Raw genomic sequence first — 22,265 nt, 5'->3', positions numbered from 1 at the left:
TGGAATGGAATAACAAAAGACCAGTTCTGTGTAACCTACCAGCGTTCCTCACTCAGTTTGAGCCTAAATAATAGGACGGGAAGTCCAGGAACTGGGGAAGGGGACCCTTCTAGAGCTCTTTCAATTAGAACATTACTATATTTATGATCTTGCGAGCACTTTCCTATCATACCCCTCAAGACCTGAGTCCTCATTATTTACAATCAGCCTGCCTATCCATCCCTCTCTCTCCTTTTCCATCACCTTCCCGTTGACACCCTTTCCCCTCCTTCCTAACCTCTTCTCTTCCCGCCCCTTTTTCCATCCCCCACAACTCTCCCTACGTCCTTTGGAAGCCTCTACCACCCCCAAAAGGCTCTTTTGCAGTCCCTGTTCGCCAGAATTCCCACAGCCCTTCACGCTGCCTCACGACCACTCAGCCTTCCTAGCTACTGCTTCCCCACCCCCTCCTCAGGGCCCTCCAACCCTTTCCCAGTCACTGCCGCCATGCTTGCCACCCCGCCCCCTCCAGTCAGCCATTCCTTCAGATTCGAAACCCAAGCCTTAAAGAGCTGACTGACTGCACCCCCACTTTTCTCCAAACAGTACCAGGCATCCCGGCGGGAGGTCCCTCGTGCTCAAGTTAGAGACGTGAGCACGCTGCCAGGTGCCTCCAGCTCTATCCCCAGATGGACGCAGTCGCCACCACCGCCACCGGCCTCAAACTCCTCCTTTTCCCGCGCGTCACCCAGAATCTGCTCGCCCACTCGCTGCTTCTTCCTGCCACTCAAAAAGCCCTGTGGATGATTGGTGGTTGAAGCACAGTCCCCACCCCACGCAAGAAAAAGGAACACGGCGGCTGTTTCCATGGCAGCATGGACATTGCAGGCCCTCCCCCTTGTAGGACCCTGGAACGACAGTATCCTTGAACCGAAGGGACCTTGAGAAGGCGTGAAATATATTCCCTAGCTTCCAATGCAATTGTTTGTATCACTACTCAGATAAAAAAAAAAAAAAAGACCTGTTTTTATCGTTCATGCACGTAAGGCCCCTTCTCTCACCCCCTTCAAGTGGAAAAGGAGAGGGTTTCCCGGCCTTCTAATAAAAGAGCAAAGAATAGGATTCAGGATGGCTAGGATTTCAGAGCTGGTCAAACTGGAGAGAGAAGACTCTTTGGGGTGTATCTGTGTCGATCAGGATCACTGTTGTGTGCCTCTACTTGAATTCAAGAGCCTCACCTTACATCCATACTAGTTTTTCCCCACCACTAACCCCACCCCGCCCCTTTACATTGTCTGAGGACCCCAGTATACTGTATTTTTTTTCATTGCCCTTTCCTGTCTGGAACTTTGTTCAAGCTTCACATTTGCTTAGCGTTGCCCTATATTTTATGGGATTGTAGCCTATGAAGACATTTTTTTGCACCTCCCATTGAGAGGATTGAGCATAGTGATTCTCAAGACTCTGTGAAGAGAACAGCTGCTGACCCTCTAACTAAATGACCTCAAAGATCCCTCCAAGACCTGAGACTCTATTATCCTAGTAGTTAATGGTGCCAGGGTCTTACAGAAGGTGTGGCAGCTGTGACTTATATTAATGAACTAGGCCTCACAAGGTATATATTTTTTCTTGGTTTTGGGTTGTTGTTGTTTTTATGTGGTTGGACCTGGGATGGATTTTTAGCCAGAGAAGTTGTCAGTAGGAAAGCACCTGGCACACTGCCAAGCATATACACCATAGGTATTCAATAGGAGGTAGTTTTCTCTTTCTACGCCAGGCTCAGAATGACTTAGGCACAGCCCAACCATGATTCTCCCATCCTGTAAAAGCCCAATTCAGCATTTGATATAGACTAAGCTAAAGTGAAGCTTCCTACCTTCTCCTTGCTATTATAAATTATAGTAATCATTGTTAGGTTTGGGTCCAGGGCTCCTTTAAATTCAAGGCCCCTTTAAAAACTCAAATTCCCGCCTGACCTGTGGTAGTGCAGTGGGATAAAGCGTCGACCTGGAACATTGAGGTTGCTGGTTCGAAACCCTGGGCTTGCCTGGTCAAGGCACATATGGGAGTTGATGCTTCCTGCTCCTCCCCTTTCTCTCTCTCTCTCCCCCCTCTCTCTAAAAATCAATAAATAAAATATTTTTTAAAAAACCCTCAAATTCCCCTCACCCAACCTCCCACTAGGGCAGGGGTCGGGAACCTATGGCTCAAGAGCCAGATGTGGCTCTTTTGATGGCTGCATCTGGCTCACAGACAAATCTTTAATAAAAAGAATAATTTAAAAAAAGAATAATAACATTAAAAATATAAAAAATTCTCATATATTACAATACAATACATTCATTTCCTACCGCTCATATTCATGGTTGCGGATGGCTGGAGCCAATCATAGCTGTCCTCCAGAACAACACCAAATTTTTATTGCATAATGCGTAATGTACACGGATTGTTGTATGGGTCTCATGAACTTATATCTTAAAATATGTGGCGTTCGTGGCTCTCTCAGCCAAAAAGTTTCCCGACCCCTGCACTAGGGCAACTTCTTCATTAAGCATCTCCCTTACCCTCCTCCTCCTCTTAAGCAACTTCCCCCACCTGGGAAGGTTCTGAGAAACGTCCTTGGGACAAGGCCATCAGGAGGGACCTGAGGGTTAAGAAGGGGAGACAGTCTGTAACCAAGGCCACAAACCAGGCTATGCTAATCTGAGCAGGCCCAGGTGCACAAAACCCCATGCCAGGAAATGCTTGCAGCAACCCCTTTATCAGACACCCCCTTCCTGCAGCTCTACACTGTTGCCACTAGGATCTCAGCCTGTCTGTTTTACAGATGCATAAATAAACTTCTTATAAAACTCATCAGGCCTTGTGAATCCTTCCTTCGGCCAACCTAACAATCATATTTTCCAAACTGAAAATCAAAAGATGTCATCTGAATACAGGTTACTTATATGTTACTTATATCAAAAGACAGACTCTTTGAAATGAAACTTTCCTGAAAACTCTAGAATGTATCGCCCCAGCCAGGTAGCTCAGTTGGTTGGAATGTTGTCCCAATATGCCAAGGTTGTGGTTCGAGAACCGGTCAGGGCAAATGCAGGACTCAAACAATGAATGCATAAATAAGTGGAACAACAAATCGATGTTTCTCTTTCTCTTCCTTTCTCTTTCTCTAAAAATCAATAAATTATTTTAAAAATCTAAAATGTATTGTTTCTATAACTAGCATATATGTAATTGGGGTCCCCAGAATGTTTTATTAGTGGAGCAAAAATGTAATGGAACAGAGCCTCATGCCATTCCTTTATCTTGAAGTTTATAATTAATCATTGACACCTCTTTTCCTCTACTCCTAATGCTTTAGAAGACAGGAAACCAACTAAATTTAATCCTAAAAGGACCAGGTCATGTTACTATTAAGTAATTTTACTAGTTAGACAAAGTGAATTCATCTGCTCATTTTAAGAGGGCACACCAACTCATAAAAGGGCAAACCTTTTTTTTTTTTTTTTTTTGTATTTTTCTGAAGCTGGAAATGGGGAGAGACAGTCAGACAGACTCCCGCATGCGCTTGACCGGGATCCACCTGGCACGCCCACCAGGGGGCGACGCTCTGCCCACCAGGGGGCGATGCTCTGCCCCTCCGGGGCGTCGCTCTGTTGCGACCAGAGCCACTCTAGCGCCTGGGGCAGAGGCCAAGGAGCCATCCCCAGCGCCCGGGCCATCCTTGCTCCAATGGAGCCTCGCTGCGGGAGGGAGAGAGAGACAGAGAAGAAGGAGAGGGGGAGGGGTGGAGAAGCAGATGGGCGCTTCTCCTGTGTGCCCTGGCCGGAATTGAACCCGGGACTCCTGCACGCCAGGCCGATGCTCTACCACTGAGCCAACCGGCCAGGGCCCAAAGGGGCAAATCTTGATCTTGATTTCCATAAAAATGCCCCAGAAGTCACTATATATTTTTTCCTGTTCTGCTATTGCATTTACCTTCCCCAAGCAAGACATAAATAGACCTTCCTGATTATTTGACAAACTACTGTGTTTGTCAAAACTCATAAACTATACACTAAAATGCTGTTATATTATTAAACATAACTAAATAGAAATAGATTAATAAACAAATGAGTCTGAGCCATTCCCATTACTAAACAAAACAAAAGCCTTAAAAAACTGTGAAGAAAAACTGTGAATGGCTTGTCAGTATGACAATCATTAAATTACCTGTAAAGATCAGAAAATGAGGGCAGACAGTTGACCACTAATGCTATAACTGATTGCAGTGAGGAGAGCTAAAGACCTTTATTGACTCTTAGACTGAAAAACACTATTATCACATCTACCTATCTACAGGTACATCTTTATCTAATACACCTCAGACAGAGAGAAATCCAATCTGCTTCTAAAGTCCTTCCAGACAAGAAAATTTCATCAGACCCTGTGCTAACTCATTTTAAAGTTAAACAAACCTCGTTGTCAGAAATTTTTCTTTTAATCATCTAACTTAAAACCTTTATTCGGAAGTTTAAAGCCATTTTCTCTCCCATTGTCCTTAACTGGTAATTAAAACCTGGATAAATTCCCATAAGGCTAGGATCATCTCATCTTGTCCAAAAATTCCATAATATATTTCAACCAATGAAACAATTAACAAAAATGCTATATACTTAGTTGTTGGGAAAACAGCTGTATTAGGCTTGCTTGCCTGTGCTGTGAATGACTAATGCGTGAGCACGTGGTAGAGCCACATGTGCATAGCCTGTATAAGGCTATGGCTGGTTTGACTCATGACAGATTGTGGATTGCTTGCCCGCCACTGTGAGGGGCCAGTTCATCTGCTGTCATGAGAAGTGATTTTCCCCTGCCTGTTTGCTTATCCGCTGTTTCAAGACTCTAATAAAAGGGAATGGTTCTACGCTTTCCAGCTCCACAGTTCCTTTGTCATCTGCCCAAATCCAACGTGGACCTGCCTGGCTTCGGCCATCGGCATTACATTAGTCTTTTTCTGAGGTCTCCTCACAGACTTTTCTCAGCAGAAGAACCCCCAACAGTTTGATTCAAACTTGCAGAAACTATTCACCAACAGTTAAATTTGCTTCATGATTTTCCTCTGGAAACTGGTAAATTGGGAGCTCAGTGGCAGAGAATTTCACTGAGGATATGGCAAGGACTGAATTTAATGATAAGATATTACATATGCCTTTTAAGAATCAATACTAAAGTATACTGACTTATATTTAGCATGCAATTGAACCTGATCTTTCGTTGCACTTGGACCTGTACAATCACATAAGTCATATGCCAATGATATAATTCATTAAAACCATGTGTTAATTTTTTTAAGTGGTAGGTACTGTGCTCTGTTTTACATTCATTATCTCACCAAAAAAACCTTATAACTCTTTCCGGGTTACAGATGAAGACACTAAAGTTCAGAGAAGTGACTTTTTAACTTGTGTGCCTCAGCAGGCACACTGGTGTGTCACAAGAATCTTTAAAACATACATGTAGGGTAAACAGCCGTGGTTAGGCTTGTTCACTGGTTTCCTGGCTGTAAGCACTTTGCACGATTAGTGCATGAGCATGTGGCAAAAAGCCACGTGTGTGTCTCTATGAAAAATTATGTGTGCTTTCTCTCAAGGGCGATTCTTCCAAATTGCTCTCCCACCACTGTGAGGTGTGTTTCCCTGATTTCCTCAGCTACCAATGTGAGGGTGGCTTTCCTGATCCCTTGCCCTCCACTGCAAAAAGCGGTTTTCCTTTGCTTATTCACACACCATCTCTGCGAGCCTCCGATAAACAGGGATGGCCCAACACTTTCTAGCTCTGTAGCTCTTCTACCGTCTTTTCAAATTCAGTGTGAACCTGCCTGGCCTCGACCACCTGCATGGTATCTGGTGCTGTGAGCAGGATCCAGATCAGATCAGAATGGAGCTGCCAACACCCTTGAAGGGTGGGAGAGAGGAGTGGCCGTTGTTCTCCAGCATATGGTTCCCTGTGTCTATCCTGTTGGGGGCTGTGGGCTGGGTATGTTTTACAGCCCTGTGAGAAGAAACTGAGAGCTCTGTGTGAGAGGCTGCATGAGTTCAAAAGCTCAGGATGAGCTGCACACTGAGCACCAACAACAGCATGAGCTGGAACGATCACTGGAGAAAGTTGCAAATTTGAGAACTCTAGTTCAGGCTATAAACTGAGAACTAGAGACAGCTTAAACCGGAATAATTGCTGGAGAAAGAGGCTGGTCACTTTCAAGAGCTTCAGTGTGAAATGCAGGCTGAACACCAATGGTGCCTGGAATTGGAATGGTTGCTTGAGAAAGAACTATGTGTCCGAGAGCTGCAGTGTGCCCTAGAAGCCAAATGCTGGCACCTGCAGTTGTTAGAGAAACAACTGCAGGTTGACGACCTCGAGCTGCAGTTTCAGGCTGAGAGCCAGCAAGAGCCAAAGCAGTCACTGAAGAAGGAGTTGCTTTCATGCTGGCAGAGTGGTTCTGAGTTTGTGGTACCAGGCATTTCCAACTCCTCCTCCTCAGAGGAGGAGGAGGTTTGGGCTGAAACTGCCATCAGCAGACTCAGAACCCACCTGGTGGTCCCCCAAAAGATAAAAACCCAGCAGCCAAAAGTGCCTCAGGGGCAGGCACAGCCCTGTCTGTAAGTAGTTGAGCACTCTGTGGTCTGGCCCTACACCCAGATAGAGTTGATGGCACTCCTCCTTGAAGCAGTATCTTCAGAACTGTCATGACAACCCAGGAAACCATACCCTATTAGAATGGGTGATGGCTGGTATTCGTATAGTCTGGCAGAATGCTGGTGACTTGCCAGGGGCAGTGAGTCAGTGGCAATTGTATACTGAGCTGCAGCAAGTCCTCTGGATACTGGATATAAGGAATGCTGCTTTCAACCTGAGGTCCCATGGGCCAGATGAGGAAGTATTTATGGCAGGGATGAGGGATCTTATTCTCTGTAGCACCCCGTCAGTATTTTTTGGGTCACTAGCATCTATCTTGAGCCCCTATGTGGGGCAGCCCATCAAGGCAGTTTACACAGATGGTGGCAGATTGGGGGGGGGGGGCATGGAGGCAGCACAAAATCATAAGGCTGTGCAAGCTGCTGCTCATGCTGCCCCCTCCCCAACTAACGAGAGAAACAGGTCCATAAAGCAGATGTGGGTAGATTTGATTGTGTTCAGGGCAGGTAGAGAGAAATTAGATGGCAGGTCTAATAGAGTCCTGTTAGAGCTTTGGTGGCAGCTTAAGCCACAACAGAGTTCCAGCTGCTGAAAACGCATGAGAAGCAGGTGGCTCCAGCACCTGCCAAGAAAATGGCTGGTGTTTAGGTTGCACTGTTGCAGGATTATGTGATGGAGGCAGCTGAGGGAGAAGAGGATCCCCAAGACCCAATGTTCTAATTTGAATAAGGGGAAGGCTGAGGGTTAGGGTCCCTCAGGGACAAGTGCGGGGATGAAGAACCCATGTGAAATTGGCAATCCACCAGTCCCCTTCTAATATGCAGCAGATGTTGGCATTGGAATAGGTGCTTTTTTCCAGCAGCAGAAGCTAAAAGAACTGTCCAGGTGACACAGGCCTTGAGTGTGTTTGACTCTGCCAGGCCCTGTGAGCTTGGACCTCTGAGGCATTTGGATGGGGCTTGTGGCAATGGACAGAGCACTTAGGGAAAGGTGCTGAGATCTGTTATTAAAGAGCTGTATGGTTAATTGCCTGTAATGAACCTTTACCTTGGTGAATTGTGTATCATGGACTGATTGTTGAGTAGTATAATGGACTCTTGAAGCTAGGAATGCAACAAGAGGGGGTCACCAGCTCCCTTGCTGGATGGACACACTACTTGTGGGTAGTACTACAAGAGACTTTGATGGGGGGTGCTGCAACACCTGTGGAGGCCCTGCTGCTCTGGGAAAATGCTCCAATTCAATTGCTGAGACACACCAAGAACACTTTCTTCAAGGGACATGGCCCTGAACTGTACAGGCCCTCCCACCTATCATGGGGTAGGGGACTAGAGGTGGGCCTCCAGTTAACTCCCTGGGAAGAGTGCTCAGGGAGACATTTTGAAGGGCACCTTTGTAGTTATTGTCATTTTTGGTATAGCTTGTGCCTTTGTAATTTGGTTGCTAAAGTCTGTACTGTTTCGTTTACATAATGTACCTCAATCCTTGCACAAGGACCATGTGGCAGAAGATACCAGTTGTGTAGATTGTGAGGCGAGCAACCCTAAAAGGGTGGATTGTTGGGAAAACAGCTGTGTTAGGCTTGCTCGCTTGCATTTTGCATGATTAGTGCATGAGCAGGTGGCAGAGCCACATGTGCATAGCCTATGTAAAGCTACGGGTAGTTTGACTCAGGGCAGATTGCAGATTGCCTGCCTGCCACTGTGAGGGCCTGTTTTGATATTTGTTCGCCTGCTGCCATGGGAAGCAGTTGGCTCATCCACCACTGCAATAATCTATTAAAGAATTTATTAAATGGGAATGGTCCAATGCTTTCTGGCTCTATAGTTTCTCTATCATCAGCCCGAATTCAATGTGAACCTGCCTGCCTTGGCCACTGGCATTACAGATGCATACTTACAACAACAATGCTGTGCTCTTAGCACCAGCCTGTTGAGGGCAGAACTGCAGGAAGTCTTGGGTTCAGTCATCTATGTGACCCTAGAGTCAGGTGCAGCTGAAGCTCAGGAGGCAGAACCTGAGTCAGTCCCTCTCAGGAGGGGTGGACACCCGTCCCTGAGGATGCCTGGTATTTTAATGGTTCTAATGGGGGCCAACCTGTCAGATGGATGGCTATAGCCTTTTATCTAGCCACTGAGACTATTTGGATGGACCACAGGTACAAGCCAAAGCAGCTAATGGGTAGAATTAAGAACCATATGGTGGCCCTGGCCAGTTGGCTCAGTGGTAGAGTGTTGGCTCAGCATGTGGAAGTCTGGGTTCAATTCCTGGTCAGGACACATAGGAGAAGTGATCATCTGCTTCTTCACCCCTTGCCTTCTCCCTTTTTCCTCTTTATCTCTTCCCCTCTCCCACAGCCATGGCTCTAATGCAAGGGTCGGGAACCTATGGCTCGTGAGCCAGATGTGGCTCTTTTGATGGCTGCATCTGGCTCGCAGACAAATCTTTAATAAAAATAATAATAACGTTAAAAATATAAAACATTCTCATGTATTACAATCCATTCATGGCTGTGGGTGGCTGGAGCCAATCACAGCTGTCCTCCGGGACAACACCAAATTTTTATTGGATAATGCGTAATGTACACGGGTCGTTGTATAGCTCTCATGGAATTACATTTTAAAATATGTGGCGTTCATGGCTCTCTCAGCCAAAAGGATTCCCGACCCCTGCTCTAATGGTTTGAGCAAGTTGGCCTCGGCGCTGAGGGTGGTTCCATGGCCTTGCTTCAGGCACTAAAATAGCTTGTTTGCTTAAGCAATGGAGCAGTGGCCCCAGGGGGCTTGCTGGGTGGATCCCGGTTAAGGCACATGTGGGTGTCTGTCTTCCTCCCTGCCTGTCAATTAAAAAAAATAGTTATGAAACAAAAAGAGCTGTATGGCTAGTTGCTCATAATAAATCTTTACCTCCTGACCAGGCGGTGACACAGTGGATAGAGCGTCGGACTGGGTTGCGGAAGGACCCAGGTTTGAGACCTCAAGGTCGCCAGCTTGAGCACGGGCTCATCTGGTTTGAGCAAAGCACACCAGCTTGGACCCAAGGTTGCTGGTTCAAGCAAGGAGTTACTCGGTCTACTGAAGGCCCGCGGTCAAGGCACATATGAGAAAACAATCAATGAACAACTAAGGCGTTGCAATGAAAAACTATAATTGATGCTTCTCTTCTCTCTCTGTTCCTGTCTGTTTGTCCCTCTCTCTGACTCTCTCTCTCTGTAAAAAACAAACAAACAAACAAATAAATAAATCTTTAACTCTGGTGATTTGCATCAACAGCTGGGCTGACTATTGTGGACTGACCCTTTGGATAGCTATTTGGCACATTGATCAGTGGATGATAATGCACTGTCCACAATGGAGTCAGGCCATGTGGCAAGACTTAAGGGCAATAGGACACCAGAAGCTGGTGACAGTATATCATGTCATGGGTCATGCCTCTCTAGCCCATCCTGGAAATGATGAGGCAGACACCTTGGCAAGGGTGTAATGGTTGGTTGCTGCACCCACAGGTGATGTGGCACAGTGGCTTCACTGTCGTTCACTCCATGCGGGACAGAAAAGTAAGTGGGCTACAGTTAAGGCATGGAACCTTCCTGTGTCCTGTGCAGAGGCACTTGCAGCTTGTGATCATTGTGCAGTGTGTTCTAAGGAGCACCCTTGGAAACAACTGGTGTTACCTGGACAGATCCAGAGAAGTTGTGTTCTGTTGATATGGTGGCAGATAGATGTCTCTGGACCCTTACCAAAGTTGGACAGGTACCAGTATGCAGTCACCTATGTAGAGACTGCCGCTGGTTTGCTTGCTGCATACCCCGCTCATAACCCAGACCAGAGGGCAGTCATACAGGCTCTGGACCGCCTGAGTGCTGCCTATGGGCAGCCGCTGGTTCTTGAAAGCGACAATGGTACCCATTTCACTGCTTGTTTGGTGAAGCAATGGGCTCAAGACCTGGGGGTGTACTGGAATACCATGTTCCCTACCACCCACAGGCCACTGGTATCATTGAGCAGTTTAATGGACTCTTAAAGCAGGGACTGCAACAAGATGGGGGCACCAACTCCCTTACTGGCAGACACACCACTTGTGGACGGTACTCAGGATTTTGAATGAGAGACCTAAATGGGGGGGCAGGAGGGCGACACCAGTGGAGGCCCTCCTGCCCTGGGCAGCTGATCCCTTTCGGTTGCAGATATGTACTAAGGACATTTTACTCAAGCAGGGCTTTGGCAGCAGGACAATGTGATCTTGCCTACCCCAATAGCCCTCCTTAAAAGTCAATGGCTTCAATGGACATAGCCCTGGACTGTAGGCCCCTCACCTACAATGGGTGACCTTGTTGGCACCATGGGGTAGGGCTAGAGGTGGACCTCCAGTTAACTCCCTGGGCAACCAGCACCTGGCTGCCTAAAATAGAAGTGTATTATCCTTTGGGTGCTCAGTGAGACATCATTATGAAGGGCACCTTTGTAATTTCCCTATGGCCTATACTGAGTTCTCCCATTTGATGCACATGAAACCAGCAGACCCTGGTGTACAGGCCAATAAGGTTTGGTATGCCTGCCCAGGGAGGCCTCTGGTACCTGCTACTATGCTGTCTGCATACAAAACTCTGGCCTGTATTCTACCAGAAGGGAAAGAGTTGCCTCTCTTGATACCACTGACCACTCTCGCTTTCGCCCACAGCTTACTGGACATTGTAAGCCAGCCTTCCTTGCACACCCTGATGGAGGAAACCCAGGAGGTGGAATGACAAACGGGGGAACCCCTCCGTGAATGGTGGGAGTCTCTAGCAGCAGGCTGGCGCACCATCTTTATTGTCATATAGATTGTGCTTTTGTAATTCTGTTACTGTAGTCTATACTGTTTCTTGCACAGGGACCACTGCAGAAGATACCTGTTGCATAGATTGTGAGGTGAGCAACCCTGACGTGGTAGAATATGGGGAAAACAGCTGTGGTTTGGCTTGCTCACTGGTTTCCCACCTGCAAGCACTCTGCACCACTAGTGTGTGAACACGTGACAGAAAGCTATGCGTGAGTCTCTATGAAAAGCTATGGGTGTTTTCCCTTATTGGTGATTCCCCCAGATTGCTCTCCCACCACTGTGATGGGTAGTTTTCCTGATCCCTGTGCCCTCTACTGCAAAAAGCAGTTCTCCTTTGCTTATTCCCTCACCCATCTCTGCAAGCCTCCAATAAGCGGGAATGGCCCAACACTTTCTGGCTCCACACTTCCTCTCTACTGTCTGCCCAACTTCAGTGTGAACCTGCTTGGTCACAACCACCCGCATTACAATGCAATACCTGACTTTAGTCAGGGGCACTGACCTCTTTTCCCTTAAATTGTCAAGAAAAGCCTGACCAGGCAGTAGTGCAGTAGATAATAGAGTGTCGAACTGGGATGCAGAGGATCCAGGTTCAAAACCCCAAGGTCACTGGCTTGAGAGCAGGGTCTCCAGCTTGGAACATGGGATCATAGACATTACCTTATGGTCACTGGCTTGAGCCCAAAGGTCGCTGGCTTGAACCCCAAGGTCGCTGGCTTGAGCAAGGGGTCACTAGCACATATAAGAAAGCAATCAGCCTGACCGGGCAGTGGTGCAGTGGATAAAGCGTTGGACTGGGATGTGGAAGACCCAGGTTTGAGACCCTGAGGATGCCAGCTTGAGCGTGGGCTCATCTGGTTTGAGCAAAGCTCACCAGTTTGGACCCAAGGTTGCTGGCTCGAGCAAGAGGTTACTTGGTCTGCTGAAGGCCGTGGTCAAGGCACATATGAGAAAGCAATCAATGAACAACTAAGGTGTCGCAACGAAAAACTGATGATTGATGCTTCTCGTCTCTCTCCATTCCTGTCTGTCTATCCCTATCTATCCCTCTCTCTGACTCTCTCTCTGTCTCTATAAAAAAAAGAAAGAAAAAAGCAATCAATGGACAACTAAGGTGCTGCAGTGAAGAATTAATGCTTCTCATCTCTCTCCCTTCCTCACTGTCTGTACCTATCTCTCTCTCTCTCTCTCTCTCTCTCTCTCTCTCTCTCTCTGTCACAATGTCAAAAAAGCAATCAATGAACAACTAAGGTGCTGCAATGAGGAATTAATGCTTCTCATCTCTCTCCCTTCCTCACTGTCTGTCCCTATCTCTCTCTCTCTCTCTCTCTTTCTGTCACAATGTCAAAAAAAAAATGACAACAGCCAACACAACAGGAGCTGTCTGGTGTAAATGAATCAAAATTATACCCATTTGTTTGTCAGACCAGCACAAACTATAATGTATTTTTTGGTGTGCCACATATTTTTAGTACAGGCAGTCCCCAGGTTATGAACGAGATAGGTTCTGCAGGTTTGTTCTTAAGTTGAATCTGTATGTAAGTTGGAACAGGTACATTTACCTATTAAATGCAACTTAGACAGATGTTTATCTTAACAGCATTTATTTTTACCTTTCTGTGCATATAAATACTTAAACATTTTCAAACACAACCTTAAACTATCTTGTATGATGCAAAAGATGATGGACTTGTTGGAGACGATGGGACTGGTGTTAGAGTCAGGGTTTGATTCTGCCGCTGGGAGTCAGTTTCTTGAAGTAGGCATCAAGGGAGGTTTGTACAGAGCTTTTCTTTTTCTCATCATAAATGGCCCTGTAGCATCTCAGGCCTTCAGTAACTGTGCAGTAAACCTCTCTGTATCGGGATCTTGCTCCTCTAACTTTTCCATTCTTGCTTCAGTGAGACAAAAAGCATCAGTTAACTCTTTTATAGAAAATTTTTTCTGTTCTGGAGTTTCTAGGTTCCTGTTTTCTTCCCTAAATGCTATCATCTGCTGTTCTAGTTCCATAAGGTCTTCATTGATTAGTTCTTTGCCATGGAGTTGAGTAGCTCTATGATATCATTTTCATTGATGTCCAACTGCAGTTGATTACTAGATGACTCTTATGGCACTCCATCATATGTACAAGTTGTATGTTAGTCAGCTATTTGTAACTCGGGGACTTACTGTAATTAACATATGTGTACCATGTGATGAAAAAGGTTGAAAATAGCTAGTTTAGAGATAATTTATACAATGTCTCAGAGCTGGTAAGAAAAAGAGTTAGAATCTGAATCCAGCCTGTCTAACTGCAGAGGTGCTAAATATTCATAACTGAGGAGGAGCAGTAACAAAGAAATGGTAAAAGCAGTTGATAAAAACTTTTTTTTGTTTTAGAGTGTATTTTTATTTGAATACTGAATATCGATGTTCCTAGTGTTCTAAGAACCCATAGTAATTAATATGAAGAAAACCAAGGAGAAACTATAAAGCTGTCAATCCTATATCCTTATGAAGAAGTAAAGTCAACAAAGAGGTGATGATATAATTAAAATGTGAAAGGAAATTACTTAAGGTAGTCAAGTCATTGCCTATCATCTATATTAACTCCCTAACACTAGGCTGATAGAGTTGTTGGTACCTACAACCCCTACAACTAAAAGCCATTCCAACTAGTCTGTCTTATCTCCTGTTAATTTTAAGTAAACTTTTTATTTTGAAAAAAATTTCAGAGCAATAAATATGGTGTATATTTAAAAAAAAAAGTCAGCCTGACCAGGTGGTGGCACAGTGGAGAGAGTCTCAACCTTGGATGTTGAGGATCCAGGTTTGAAAACACAAGGTCAGCGGCTTGAATGTGGGCTCATCCAGCTTGAGTGCGGGCTCACCAGCTTGAACATCGGTTTGCCAGCTTGAGTGTGGGATCATAGACATGACCCCATGGTCGCTGGCTTGAGCCCAAAGGTCACTGGCTTGAAGCTCAAGATCACTAGCTTGAGCCCAAGGTTTCTGGATTGAGCAAGGGGTCACTGGCTCAGATGGAGCCCCCGGGTCAAGATACAAGTGAGAAAGCAATCAGTAAACAACCAAAGTGCACGAGCTGATGCTTCTCATCTCTCTCCCTTCCTGTCTGTCTGTCTCTATCTATCCCCCACCCCTCTTGCTTGCTCACATGCTAAAAATATAAAATCACATTGTTCCTATTCATTTTTGGTATGGTAAAATATACATAACATAAAAAATACCTTTTTACAGCCCTGGCCGGTTGGCTCAGCGGTAGAGCATCGGCCTAGCGTGCGGAGGACCCGGGTTCGATTCCCGGCCAGGGCACATAGGAGAAGCGCCCATTTGCTTCTCCACCCCTCCGCCGCGCCTTCTTCTCTGTCTCTCTCTTCCCCTCCCGCAGCCAAGGCTCCATTGGAGCAAAGATGGCCCGGGCGCTGGGGATGGCTCTGTGGCCTCTGCCTCAGGCACTAGAGTGGCTCTGGTCGCAACATGGCGACGCCCAGGATGGGCAGAGCATCACCCCCTGGTGGGCAGAGCATCGCCCCTGGTGGGCGTGCCGGGTGGATCCCGGTCGGGCGCATGCGGGAGTCTGTCTGACTGTCTCTCCCTGTTTCCAGCTTCAGAAAAATGCAAAAAAAAAAAAATACCTTTTTAACCATTTTTAAGTGTATAGTTCACAGGCATTAAGTATATTCACATTGTTTTGCAAACATCACCCATCTCCAGAATTTTTCATCTTCCCAAACTAAAACTATGTTCCCTTATACAATAACTCCCCGTTCCCTTCTTCCTCCAGCCCCTGGTAACCGTTATTCTACTTTCTGTCTCTATGAATTTGACTAGTCTTTGTAACTCATATAAATGGAATCATACATATTTGTCCTTTTTGTGTCTGGCTTATTTTACTTAGCATAATGTCCTCAAGGTTCATCTATGTTGTAATTTTAATAGTATGTGCCTGAATTTCCTTCCTTTTAAAAAAAAAAGATTTCATTTAAACCCTGGCTGGAGAGTTCAGTTGGCTGGAGAGTCATTCCAATGAGGAGGTTGCCAGTTTGATTCTCTGGTCAGGTTATATACAGGGGCTGCTCAATATTTCTTTCTCTCTCTCCCTGCCTCTCAAAAAAGAAAAAGAGAGATTTTTTTTTTTTTTTTTTAGAGAGGAGAGAGAGAGAAATGGGGGAATGAGTGAGAACCATCAACTCGTAGTTGCTTCTCTATGTGCCTTGTCCAGGCAAGCCCGAGGTTTCGAACTGGTGACCTCTGCATTCTAGGTCGACACTTTATTCACTGTGCCACCGCAGGTCAGGCTAAATTTCCTTCCTTTCTAAGGCTGAATAATAATATTCCATTGTATGTATATATCACATTTTGTTTCTAATGCTTATTCATTCTAACCCACAATTTTTTTTTTTTAAGTGAGAGGAGGAGATAAGTGAGACAGACTCCTGTATGTGCCCCGGGATCCACCTGGCAACCCCTGTCTGGGGATGATGCTTGAATCAACTGAGCTATTTTTAGCAACTGAGGCTGATGCACTCTGACCAACTGAGCTATTCTCAGCAACCATGGCTGACTCTTAAACCAATTGAGCCACTGGCTGCGAAATGGGAAGAGGGAAAGAAGGAGGGGGAGAGAAGCAGATGGTTGCTTCTCTTTTGTGCCCTGACTGGGAATTGAACCTGGATGTCCATATGCTTGGACAGTGCTCTATCCACTGAGCAAACTGGTCAGGGCCTAACCACCTTTCAAACTTTTTCAGAATCCTCTAACTGCCACACCCAAGTACAGATAAGACCCTGGAGCAGAACCCACCAAGGCAGCTGCCCCTTCCAGGTAGGTTAATTTTCCAGCCAGCCAATCAGTTGTAAGCTCTCTTCTCAACGTGGGTCTCTCTCAAACACAAAATTTCTTCACAAACTCGAGTTCATTTATTCATTTCAATTCACTTATATGCAAGGTACCATTCAAGCTGTCTGGTGATTAAGAGGGAACTTGGGAAACCACATATATTTAAAAATGATTAAAATCTAGTTCCAAGCCCTGGCTGGGTAGCTCAGTTGGTTAGAGCGTTATCCTAACATGCCAAGGTTGAGAGTTCCACCCCCAGTCTGAGCACTACAAAAATCAATCAATGAATGCATAAATAACTAGAACAACAGATTTTTGTTTCTCTCTCTCTCTCTCTCTAAAAATATCAATAAATAAAACAATTTTTTAAAAGATCTAGTTTTTATTATCAGGGAACTAACAATTTATAGAGAAGACATGTACACAACTAACTGTAATACAAGATATAATAAAAGTTCTGTAGGAATTCAAAAGAGAAAGAAATAAAAAGAAAGAATTTTAGCCTGACCAGGCAGTAGCTCAGTGGATAGAGCATCAGACTGGGATGCAGAGGACCCAGGTTCAAAACCCCATGGCATTGGTTTGAGCATGGAGTGCCTTGAGCCCAAGGTCGTCGCTGGCTTAAACAAGGGGTCACTAGCTTTGCTGTAGCTCCTTGGCCAAGGCACATATGAGAAAGCAATCAATGAACTACTAAGGTGCTGCAATGAAGAACTGATGCTTCTCATCTCTCTCCCTTCCTGTCTGTCTGTTCCTATCTGTCCCTTTCTCTCTGTCTCTGTCACAAAAAAATAAAAAAGAATTTTAGTCATGAGGTTATACTGCCATCAATAGGCCAATGACTCCCTACTTCATTTATTTTTAAATTTTTATTTGTTGATTTTAGCAAAAAAGGGGGGGAGAGAGAGAGAGAGAGAGAGAGAGGAACATAGATCTGTTCCTGCATGTGCCCTGATCAGAAATCAAACCAGCAATCTCTGTGCTTCAGGACAGTGCTCCAATCAACAGAGACATCTGGCCAGGGCACTCCCAACTTTATATCTCCGGCCCACACCTCTCTACCAAACCCCAAATTTATATATCTAACTGCCTCTTCAGTATCTTGAAACACTTGGATGTCCAGTTGCCATCTCAGAGGGAACAAGCTGAAAATTGAACTCGTCTTTTCTACCAAACCTGCTCTACTAATAGCCATCTCAGTTGATGGCAACTACATCCTTCCTGGTGCTTATAACAAAAGATTTGGAGAAATTGTTTTATAAAAAGAAATAGAAAAAAAATAGCCCATATACTTATCATCCTGCTTCAACAAATATCAACAAATGCCTAATCTCCTTTCATCTATATTCCAACTCACTAACCCTCAACTGATTATGTCTAAGCAAATTCCAGACATCATGTAATTTCCTCCTTAAATATTAGTATGTGTTTCTAAAATAAAGAATTTTTAAAACATAACATCATTAACACACCCAAAGAAAATTAATAGTAATTTCTTAATGGTATCAAATATATAGTGTTCAAATTTCTCCAATTGTCTCATAATTTTTATTGTTTACAATTCAAAACAAGGTTTACACATTGCATGTGGATGATACTTAACTCAGGTCTCTTTTAATCTGTAAATTCTCCCTCTTTTTAATCCCCTGCAATTGATTTACTTGTTGATAAAACCAGGTCATTTGTTCTAGTGTTAAATTGTTAAGAACAGACAACTACACTTGATCTTAGCCAAATGGCCAAGAAGCAATTCAGGTCATTTGTTCTATAAAATTTCCAACATTATGGAATTTTCTGATTGTTTCCTGTATTGTCACTTAATGTATTTCTTTGTCCCTTATTATTTCCTGTAAATGGACAGTTAGATATACTCGTTCGGATTTATGTTCCTTCTTTCTTTTTGGTAGGAATACTTCATAGGGGCGTCATATACTTCCTGTTGCATCTCATCAGGAGACATATAGCATTTGGTTGAATATGTTTTTGTTTTGTTGCATTGATTGTTATAATTTTTGTTACAATTAATTGTTACCATTTTTATTTGGAAGTTCAGCAATCATTGGTAATCGTTATCTAGCTTCATTATTTCACTCTGGACTGAAAAATGGTGATATTTTAATTTTAACATAGTCTTAATTAATTAGCTGGAATTCTTCTATAAATAAGCACTTTCCCTTCTTCAAATATTTGATTACCTAAGGAAAAGTATGATAAATGTTTGATCCTTTCCCTCTGATTTAAGCAGTTTTGAAAATAATGAGTTGAGATTCTTTATGTAATAGAGAAAAGTTCTCTAAATAATAAGCATACTCCAAAAATGACTGAGATTTTGTTTTTAGTAGCAGTATGAACTAATGGGCTTTAACACATTTAGTGTGCTTCTATCCATTGCAGTTATATTGTTAATTTTGAAATACATATTTTTCCATTTTTGCACTGTGAAATTCCCTTCAGATTAGCTCAAAAGTCCTTTTGACACTATTCCAATAGTCCTTGATAGTTCCTTGCTTTCTGGTATAACAACATGTTCCATGGTCATCTTGTTTATTTCTTGCCCCAGATCTGGAATCTGATGTTTCTCTCAGAAGTCTTGGTTCATTTTAGCAGTAAATGGAATTGAAAATTTTTTTAATTTAAATTTTATTTGATTTTGCAAATGGAATTTAGAGACCATAATTTGCATGGTTGGAATGTTGGAATGCTTATTACTACTGGATTGATCATTGCTTGGCTTTTTTCAATTAAACTTATGATTTCAGGAATTTTATCCAACTTTCTATATTTGTGTCTCTCTTATAATTAACATCTTGGTTTCTGATAACATTGACATATTTATTTGCTTTATTCTATTATATATGTAAAATGTTATTACTAATAAGTGATGGCTAATAAAAACAATTTAACTTTTCTTTGCCTTAAGGCATATTACATTAAAAATGTGTAGTTAGGGCCTGACCAGGCAGTAGTGTAGTAGATAAAGCATTGGACTGGGACAAAGAGGACCCAAGTTCAAAACCCCGAGGTTGCCGTCTTGAGCGCGGGCTCATCCAGCTTGGGCATGGGCTCACCAACCTAAGCATGGGGTCACTGGCTTGAGTGTGGGATCATACACATGACCTCACAGTCACCGGCTTGAGCCCAAAGGTTGCTGGCTTGAAGCCCACGGTCGCTGGTTTGAGCAAGGGGTCACTCACTCTGCTGTAGACCCCGGGGTCAAGACACATATGAGAAAGCAACCAATGAACAACTAAGGAGCCACAACAAAGAACTGATGCTTCTCATCTCTCTCCCTTCTTGTCTGCCTGTCCCTATCTGTCCCTCTCTCTGTCTCTGTCACCAAAAAAAATGTGCAGTTAGGACATACAATACAACATTTGATAAATCTTTTTTTTTTTCCAGAGACAGAGAGAGTCAGAGAGAGGGATAGACAGGGACGGACAGACAGGAATATAGACAGATGAGAAGCATCAATCATTAGTTTTTTGTTGCGCATTGCGACACTTTAGTTGTTCATTGATTGCTTTCTCTTATGTGCCTTGACCGTGGGCCTTCAGCAGACTGAGTAACCTCTTGCTCGAACCAGTGACCTTGGGTCCAAGCTGGTGAGCTTTTGCTCAAACCAGATAAGCCCACGCTCAAGCTGGCGACCTCGGGGTCTCAAACGTGGGTCCTCGGCATCCCAGTCCGACGCTCTATCCACTGTGCCACCGCCTGGTCAGGCCAACATTGATAAATCCTAAGAAGGACATTAAGTTAAATAAGCCAGTTATAAAAAGACAAATATTGGCTCTGGCCAGATAGCTCAGTTGGTTAGAGCATTGTCCTGAAGGGCAGAGGTTGCTGGTTCGATCCCTGGTCCAGGCACATACAAGAACAGATTGATGTTCCTGTCTCTCTCTCTCTCCCTCTTCCTTTCTCTCTCTCTAAAATCAACAAAATAAACAAACAAAAAAGACAAATATTGTATGATTCCACTTATACGAGGTACTTTGCGTAGTCAAAATACGGAGAAAGAAAGTAGAATGGTGGTTATCAGGGGCCGGGGGGGAGGGGAAATTGAAAATTATTGTTTAATAGGTATAGAGTTTCAATTTTACAAGATGAAAAGAGGTATAAATATGGATGGTGGTGATGGCTTCACAACATTATGAATGTATTTAATACCACTGAATTGTGCAATTAAAATGGTCAAAATTGGCCCTGGCCAGTTGGCTCAGTGGATAGAGCCTCAGCCTGGCATGTGGACATCTGGTTCAATTCCCAGTCAGGGCACACAAGAAAAGCGACCACCTGCTTCTTTCCCCCCTTCTTTTTCTCTTCCCATTCCACAGCCACTGGCTCAATTTGTTTGAGCATTGGCCCTGGGTGCTGAGGATAGCTTGTTTGATTCAAGCATTAGTGCTAGATTGGGGTTGTCAGGTGGATCCCAGTCAGGGCACATGCGGGAGCCTGTCTTTCTGTCACCCCTCCTCTCAATTAAAAAAAAGAAGCCCTGGCCGGTTGGCTCAGTGGTAGAGCGTCGGCCTGGCGTGCAGGAGTCCCGGGTTCGATTCCCGGCCAGGGCACACAGGAGAAGCGCCCATCTGCTTCTCCACCCCTCCCCCTCTCCTTCCTCTCTGTCTCTCTCTTCCCCTCCCGCAGCCAAGGCTCCATTGGAGCAGAGATGGCCCGGGCACTGGGGATGGCTCCGTGGCCTCTGCCTCAGGCACTAGAGTGGCTCTGGTCGCAACAGAGCGATGCCCCAGATGGGCAGAGCATCGCCCCTGGTGGGCATGCTGGGTGGATCCCGGTCGAGTGCATGTGGGAGTCTGTCTGACTGCCTCCCCGTTTCCAACTTCAGAAAAATACAAAAAAAAAAAAAGAGTGTTGGCCTGGGATGCTGAGAACCCAGGTTCGAAATCCCAAGGTCATTGGCTTGAGTGCAGGGTCATCCAGCTTGAGCACAGCCTCACCAACTTGAGCACAGAGTCGCTGGCTTGAGCATGGGATCATAAACATGAACCCACGATCACTGGCTTGAGCCCAAAGATTGGTAGCTTGAAACTCAAGGTTACTGGCTTGAGCCCAAGGTCGCTGGCTTAAACAAGTGGTCACTGGCTTAGCTGGAACTCCTCAGTCAAAGCACATATAAGAAAGCAATCAGTTAACAACTAAGGTACCGCAACTATAAATTGATGCTTCTCATCTCTCCTTCCTTTCTGTCTCTCTCTCCAAAACAAAAAAAAATTTAAATTTAAAAATGTGCATATTTTAAGTGTATAGTTTGGTGAGTTCAACAAATGTGTGTGTAGCTATTACCACAATCAAATAGAAAACATTTTCATCACCCCCCAAAGTTCTCTTATGCCCCTTTTTATTTTGTGTGTGTGTGTGTGTGTGTGTGTGGCAGATACAGGGAGAGTCAGAGAGAGGGACGGGACAGATAGGGACAGACAGACAGGAACAGAGAGAGATGAGAAACATCAATTCTTCGTTGCAGTTCCTTAGTTGTTCATTGATTGATTTCTCATATGTGCCTTGACTGGGGGGCTACAGCAGACCGAGTGACCCCAGTGACCTTGGGCTCAAGCTGGTGAGCCTTGTTCAAACCAGATGAGCCCGCACTCAAGCTGGCGACCTCAGGGTCTCGAACCTGGGTCCTCTATATCTGAGTCTAATGCTCTATCCACTGTGCCACTGCCTGGTCAGGCAGCAACCTCTTATATGTTTTCTATCACTGTAGATAATTCCCGTTCTAGAATTTCATGTCAGTTTATTCATGCAGTATGTACTTATGGTGATCATGACAATGCACACTGAAATCTGCTTGCAGAGAGCATAACTGACTGATGACCTCAAGTGGATCTACCCCCATGTGTACCAAAGCCATACTTCCCACAGGCTGATACCAGCCAATGCCAGAGCATGGCAGGGGGTTGCAAAGGCTGGCCCAGTCCTGTGACATGCAAGAT

General features: G+C 44.7%; 1 protein-coding gene and 1 pseudogene across 6 annotated transcripts in view; both read right to left on the bottom strand.

Annotated features, from left to right (window-relative positions):
* TP53BP1 (tumor protein p53 binding protein 1) overlaps positions 1 to 22,265 on the bottom strand; it is a 139,001-nt gene that overhangs the window by 102,506 nt on the left and 14,230 nt on the right. For 5 of the 6 annotated variants that reach the window (XM_066343252.1, XM_066343254.1, XM_066343257.1 and 2 more), the window contains exon 3: positions 589 to 776. In XM_066343252.1, the coding sequence (XP_066199349.1) occupies positions 589 to 595 (7 nt within the window). In that variant the 5' untranslated portion in view covers positions 596 to 776. The remainder of the gene's footprint in view (positions 1 to 588; positions 777 to 22,265) is intronic. The other variant, XM_066343253.1, reaches the window with a different exon arrangement.
* On the bottom strand, positions 17,936 to 18,065 carry LOC136377714 (U2 spliceosomal RNA; annotated as a pseudogene).

Source organism: Saccopteryx leptura, chromosome 6 (assembly GCF_036850995.1).
Source record: "Saccopteryx leptura isolate mSacLep1 chromosome 6, mSacLep1_pri_phased_curated, whole genome shotgun sequence".
NCBI lineage: Eukaryota > Metazoa > Chordata > Mammalia > Chiroptera > Emballonuridae > Saccopteryx > Saccopteryx leptura.
Note: the sequence above shows the minus strand (reverse complement) of the source record. Positions and strands in the feature narration are given on the sequence as shown.